At 35.8% G+C, this 6,642-nt stretch overlaps 1 protein-coding gene across 1 annotated transcript in view; it reads right to left on the reverse strand.

Annotated features, from left to right (window-relative positions):
• Window positions 1-591: 591 nt before the first annotated feature.
• Window positions 592-6,642, reverse strand: part of LOC133995050 (polypyrimidine tract-binding protein 3-like) — a 16,063-nt gene continuing 10,012 nt past the window's right edge. The window contains exons 9-14 of the mRNA XM_062434331.1: window positions 4,386-4,495; window positions 4,259-4,292; window positions 2,831-2,923; window positions 2,204-2,426; window positions 1,467-1,544; window positions 592-825 (exon numbers count right to left, since the gene is read on the reverse strand). Coding sequence (XP_062290315.1) covers window positions 693-825; window positions 1,467-1,544; window positions 2,204-2,426; window positions 2,831-2,923; window positions 4,259-4,292; window positions 4,386-4,495 — 671 coding nt within the window. The 3' untranslated portion in view covers window positions 592-692. The remainder of the gene's footprint in view (window positions 826-1,466; window positions 1,545-2,203; window positions 2,427-2,830; window positions 2,924-4,258; window positions 4,293-4,385; window positions 4,496-6,642) is intronic.

The raw sequence follows: 6,642 nt of genomic DNA on the forward strand, positions 1-6,642 counted from the left end.
ATAAATTTAAACTTGATTATAAAATTAAAACGTTTAATTTGTGATTTTTTTTGTTTTGAGTTTTGAGCAGCAGCTGGACTCCACTACCCATAATGCATCGCTACCGTGCACTCTGCTCAGGAATGTGCTCTATGACCTCCGTAACCATGGTGATGATGGTGACCTCCATGACCATGGCGACGATGATGTCAGAGTGTTTGTAGGCACAGAAAGTTCATCGGTCGCCGGGGTTCTCCCATTGGTCCGTTGGTTCTGACTGGGGGCCAATCAGAAGCCCTGAAGTGTTGGGGGGGGGGGGGTTCCAGAGGTCAAAGGTCAGGAGGGAAACAGAGGCCCCAAAATGTCAGCGGTCATACTGCAGTATTGGTACTTTTACTGTTACTAGCAGTAGTGGGGGGGGGGGGCATCAGGTTGTGTTGGTTTTATATTAAATGGTGTAACGTTTATTTTCATATTTTTAACCCTTTTAAATTTGACTAAACCACATGGACACTAAAAAACCTCACTGATCCTGATATACATATATACACATATGTATATATATATGTATATTTATATATATATATATATATATATGTATATATATGTTGGGGGGGCACAGAGAAGGAAACACCTTGTGTTGTTTCTGGAGTTTGACTTTAAGTTTGCTTGTTTTAACTCTGCTGACAGTCTGGGGCCTCAAAGGTCAAAGGTCAGATGGTGGACTTGGAGAAGGAGACCCGGAGGTGCTGGTTGTGGTCCAGCTGTTGGTCGTGCAGAGCGATCAGAGCCTCGATGGCTTCCTCCACCGACGCCAGCTGCATCAGCGCCATCTTCCTGTCCTTCCTGTGATATCAGAGGAAGTGACATCAGACTCAGGGATTAAAACAGGAAACAGCTGTTTGTTCTTTCAGCACACTGAGGTCTGTGTGACCTCGGTGGGGGTCGGAGGTAGAAGAGTTTTATTTTAGCATCTTATGGGCTTCAGATAATAATCATTAACATTTTAAAAACTCAAACTGACACGGAGAGCATTTATATTCTAGTTAACTTTATTGCTCTCTTGCCGTGATGACATCACCAAGTCTCAGAGAAAACGGGTCGTTTTGTTTTATTTGATCTTTTATTATTCTAAATATGAAGAAACATAACAACGTAGTTTTCACGTGGTTCTGTTTGTTGTGATAATACTGTAATAAAGTATTATATATTATTATTATTATTATTATTATTATTATATCTTCTCATATTCAACCTTTTAGTTTAATCTCTGCAGAGTGAGCTGATGATGTCACTTCCTGAACATGAAATACATTTCTCTCCTTTATTTAACTTTTGACCTTCATCACCTTTCAGCTCCACATCAGCTGATCCGTTAAGTTTTCAACAGTTTTGATGTTGCGATAAAAAAATTTCTTTCTTTTGGGAAATTTAAACATTTTTCAAATAGAAAAAGTTTGAAGTAAAAATGATTTTATTTGACTTACTGGAAAAACTTGAAGGCTTTGACGGTGAATCCGGCGGACGAGAACAAATCCTTCAGGACGTCGTCACCGACCGTCGAGCTGCAGCAAGACACAACACAGGAGCATTATGGGACATTCTGAGATATTATGGGACATTGTGGGGCATTGTGGGGCATTGTGGGACATTCAGGGGCATTGTGGGACATTGTGGGGCATTGTGGGGCATTGTGGGGCATTGTGGGACATTGTGGGGCATTCAGGGGCATTGTGGGACATTGTGGGGCATTGTGGGACATTCAGGGGCATTGTGGGACATTCAGGGGCATTGTGGGGCATTGTGGGGCATTATGGGACATTGTGGGACATTCAGGGGCATTATGGGGCATTGTGGGGTATTATGGGGCATTGTGGGGCATTGTGGGGCATTGTGGGGCATTATGGGGCATTATGGGACATTGTGGGACATTCAGGGGCATTATGGGACATGGTGGGACATGGTGGGACATTGTGGGGCATTGTGGGACATTCAGGGGCATTGTGGGACATTGTGGGGCATTGTGGGGCATTGTGGGACATTGTGGGGCATTGTGGGACATTCAGGGGCATTGTGGGACATTCAGGGGCATTGTGGGGCATTATGGGACATTGTGGGACATTCAGGGGCATTGTGGGGCATTATGGGGCATTGTGGGGCATTGTGGGGCATTATGGGGCATTATGGGACATTGTGGGACATTATGGGGCATTGTGGGACTTACGGGATGTTGGACAGGTGCAGCGTCGCTGACGGAGGGAAGATGTTGTTGAAGTTTTTGGATCCGGGTTTCTTGAAGCGATGCAGAGCGGAGCCGGAGAAATCTCGTGTGAGCGTCTGCTCGTCCTGCCCCGCCCCCCCCCGAGGAAGCTGCACCACCGGGTGTTTGGACAGCGTCACCCGAATCACGTTTCCATGGAGACGCTGGCCGTTCAGGTGACTCATCGCTGGGACGAGAACAATATAAAAATTAAAAATGATTATTATTTTTATATGTAATATAAATAAATAAAATAAGAAATATAATAATAAATAAAATATAAATAAACAATAATAAATATAATATAAATATAATAATAAATAAATAAAATAACAAATATAATAATTAATAAAATATAAATAAACAACAATAAATATAATAGTAAATAAATATAATAATAAATAAAATATAAATTGATATAATACTATAATACAAATAAACATAACACATAATATAAATAAATACATAATAAATATATAAATAAACATAATAATAAATATAATAGTAAATAAATATAATAACAAATATAATATATATAAAATATGTAAAACGTAAATGTTTAATAATGATTAGATAACGTAGTTAGCGGACCGAGCTGCGCCTGCGTGCCGTCGCTCATCTGAACCAAAGCGTTTTCCTGTTTGTTGAAAAGGATTTTAACTCGCTGCACGTCGCCGTAAACGCCTGAAAATACAAAAGCAGCTTTAATATTTAATGTACACTTATATTCACTGACTGACTGACTGATTAACTGACTGACTGACTGATTAACTGACTGACTGATTGATTGATTGACTGACTGATTGACTGACTGACTGATTAACTGACTGACTGATTAACTGACTGACTGACTGATTGACTGATTGACTGACTGATTAACTGACTGATTAACTGACTGACTGACTGATTGACTGACTGATTGACTGACTGATTAACTGACTGACTGACTGATTGACTGACTGATTGATTGACTGACTGATTAACTGACTGACTGACTGATTAACTGACTGACTGACTGATTGACTGACTGATTAACTGATTGACTGACTGATTGACTGACTGATTGATTGACTGACTGATTAACTGATTGACTGACCGATTGATTGACTGACTGATTGACTGACTGATTGATTGACTGACTGATTAACTGACTGACTGATTGACTGACTGACTGACTGATTGACTGACTGATTGACTGACTGATTAACTGATTGACTGACTGATTGAATGACTGACTGATTGACTGATTAACTGACTGACTGACTGATTGACTGACTGATTAACTGACTGACTGATTGATTGACTGATTAACTGACTGACTGACTGATTGATTGACTGACTGACTGATTGACTGACTAACTGATTGATTGACTGACTGATTAACTGACTGACTGATTGATTGACTGACTGATTGATTAACTGACTGACTGACTGATTGATTGACTGACTGATTGACTGATCGATTGATTGATTAACTGACTGACTGATTGACTGACTGATTGATTAACTGACTGACTGACTGATTGATTGACTGACTGATTGATTGACTGACTGATTGACTGATCGATTGATTGATTAACTGACTGACTGATTGACTGACTGATTGATTAACTGACTGACTGACTGATTGATTGACTGACTGATCGATTGATTGATTAACTGACTGACTGACTGATTGATTGACTGACTGATCGATTGATTAACTGACTGACTAACTGATTGATTGATTGACTGACTGATTGACTGACTGACTGATTGATTGACTGACTGATTGATTAACTGACTGACTGACTGATTGATTGACTGACTGACTGATTGACTGACTGATCGATTGATTGATTAACTGACTGACTAACTGATTGATTGATTGACTGACTGACTGACTGATTGACTGACTGATTGATTGACTGACTGACTGATTGACTGACTGACTGACTGATTGACTGACTGACTGATTGACTGACTGATTAACTGACTGACTGACTGACTGATTGATTGATTGATTGATTGATTCCTCACCGAACAGGATGAAGAGGCATTGGGGCGTTACGCTCTGCGAAGAAAAAACAGTGTTAATAAAGTCATGTGATGAACTGCAGCGCTCTGATTGGTCGGCTGCTGTGTGACTGTGAGCGTGACCTCTGACCTCTGGGTTCAGGTTGGACACCAGCAGCACCGAGTGACCAGGGGGGGGCGCCACCTGCAGCGAGACGCGGGGGGGGGAAACCAAGGAGCCGGGAACGGCCATCGACATTCCTGAGAGGCAAAATATACAAACACAACTTTACTGTTTCTAAATGTTCCTAAATGTTTCTAAATGTTCCTAAATGTTTCTAAATGTTCTTAAATGTTCTTAAATGTTCCTAAATGTTCTTAAATGTTCTTAATAGTTCCTAAATGTTTCTAAATGTTCCTAAATGTTCTTAAATGTTCCTAAATGTTCTTAAATGTTCTTAATAGTTCCTAAATGTTTCTAAATGTTCCTAAATGTTCCTAAATGTTCCTAAATGTTTCTAAATGTTCCTAAATGTTTCTAAATGTTCTTAAATGTTCTTAAATGTTCCTAAATGTTCTTAAATGTTCTTAATAGTTCCTAAATGTTTCTAAATGTTCCTAAAAGTTCCTAAATGTTTCTAAATGTTCCTAAATGTTCCTAAATGTTCCTAAATGTTCTTAAATGTTCTTAAATGTTCTTAAAAGTTCCTAAATGTTTCTAAATGTTCCTAAATGTTCCTAAATGTTTCTAAATGTTCTTAAATGTTCCTAAATGTTTCTAAATGTTCCTAAATGTTTCTAAATGTTCTTAAATGTTCCTAAATGTTCCTAAATGTTTCTAAATGTTCCTAAATGTTCCTAAATGTTTCTAAATGTTCTTAAATGTTCCTAAATGTTTCTAAATGTTTCTAAATGTTCCTAAATGTCTCTAAATGTTTCTAAATGTTCCTAAATGTTTCTAAATGTTCCTAAATGTTCCTAAATGTTTCTAAATGTTCTTAAATGTTCCTAAATGTTTCTAAATGTTCCTAAATGTTTCTAAATGTTCCTAAATGTTCTTAAATGTTCTTAAATGTTCCTAAATGTTCTTAAATGTTCCTAAATGTTCCTAAATGTTCCTAAATGTTTCTAAATGTTCCTAAATGTTCTTAAATGTTCCTAAATGTTCCTAAATGTTTCTAAATGTTCCTAAATGTTCCTAAATGTTCCTAAATGTTTCTAAATGTTCCTAAATGTTCCTAAATGTTTCTAAATGTTCCTAAGTGTTCTTAAATGTTTCTAAATGTTCCTAAATGTTCTTAAATGTTTCTAAATGTCTCTAAATGTTTCTAAATGTTCCTAAATGTTTCTAAATGTTCCTAAATGTCTCTAAATGTTTCTAAATGTTCTTAAATGTTCCTAAATGTTTCTAAATGTTCCTAAATGTTTCTAAATGTTCGTAAATGTTCCTAAATGTTTCTAAATGTTCGTAAATGTTCCTAAATATTTCTAAATGTTCGTAAATGTCTCTAAATGTTTCTAAATGTTTCTAAATGTTCCTAAATGTTCTTAAATGTTCCTAAATGTTTCTAAATGTTCGTAAATGTCTCTAAATGTTTCTAAATGTTCGTAAATGTCTCTAAATGTTTCTAAATGTTTCTAAATGTTCCTAAATGTTTCTAAATGTTCCTAAATGTTCCTAAATGTTTCTAAATGTTTCTTAATGTTCTTAAATGTCTCTAAATGTTTCTAAATGTCTCTAAATGTTTCTAAATGTTCCTAAATGTTTCTAAATGTTCTTAAATGTTCCTAAATGTTCCTAAATGTTCCTAAATGTCTCTAAATGTTTCTAAATGTTCTTAAATGTTCCTAAATGTTTGTAAATGTTCCTAAATGTTTCTAAATGTTCCTAAATGTTCCTAAATGTTTCTAAATGTTCCTAAATGTTTCTAAATGTTCCTAAATGTTCTTAAATGTTCCTAAATGTTTGTAAATGTTCCTAAATGTTTCTAAATGTTCCTAAATGTTCCTAAATGTTTCTAAATGTTCCTAAATGTTTCTAAATGTTCCTAAATGTTCTTAAATGTTCCTAAATGTTTCTAAATGTTCCTAAATGTTTCTAAATGTTCCTAAATGTTCCTAAATGTTTCTAAATGTTCCTAAATGTTCTTAAATGTTTCTAAATGTTCTTAAATGTTCCTAAATGTTCTTAAATGTTTCTAAATGTTCCTAAATGTTCATAAATATTCCTAAATGTTTCTAAATGTCTCTAAATGTCTCTAAATGTTCCTAAATGTTCTTAAATGTTCTTAAATGTTTCTAAATGTCTCTAAATGTTTCTAAATGTTCCTAAATGTTCTTAAATGTTCCTAAATGTTTCTAAATGTTCCTAAATATTCCTAAATGTCTCTAAATGTTTCTAAATGTTC

The sequence above is a fragment of the Scomber scombrus genome, chromosome 15 (genome assembly GCF_963691925.1).
Source record: "Scomber scombrus chromosome 15, fScoSco1.1, whole genome shotgun sequence".
NCBI lineage: Eukaryota > Metazoa > Chordata > Actinopteri > Scombriformes > Scombridae > Scomber > Scomber scombrus.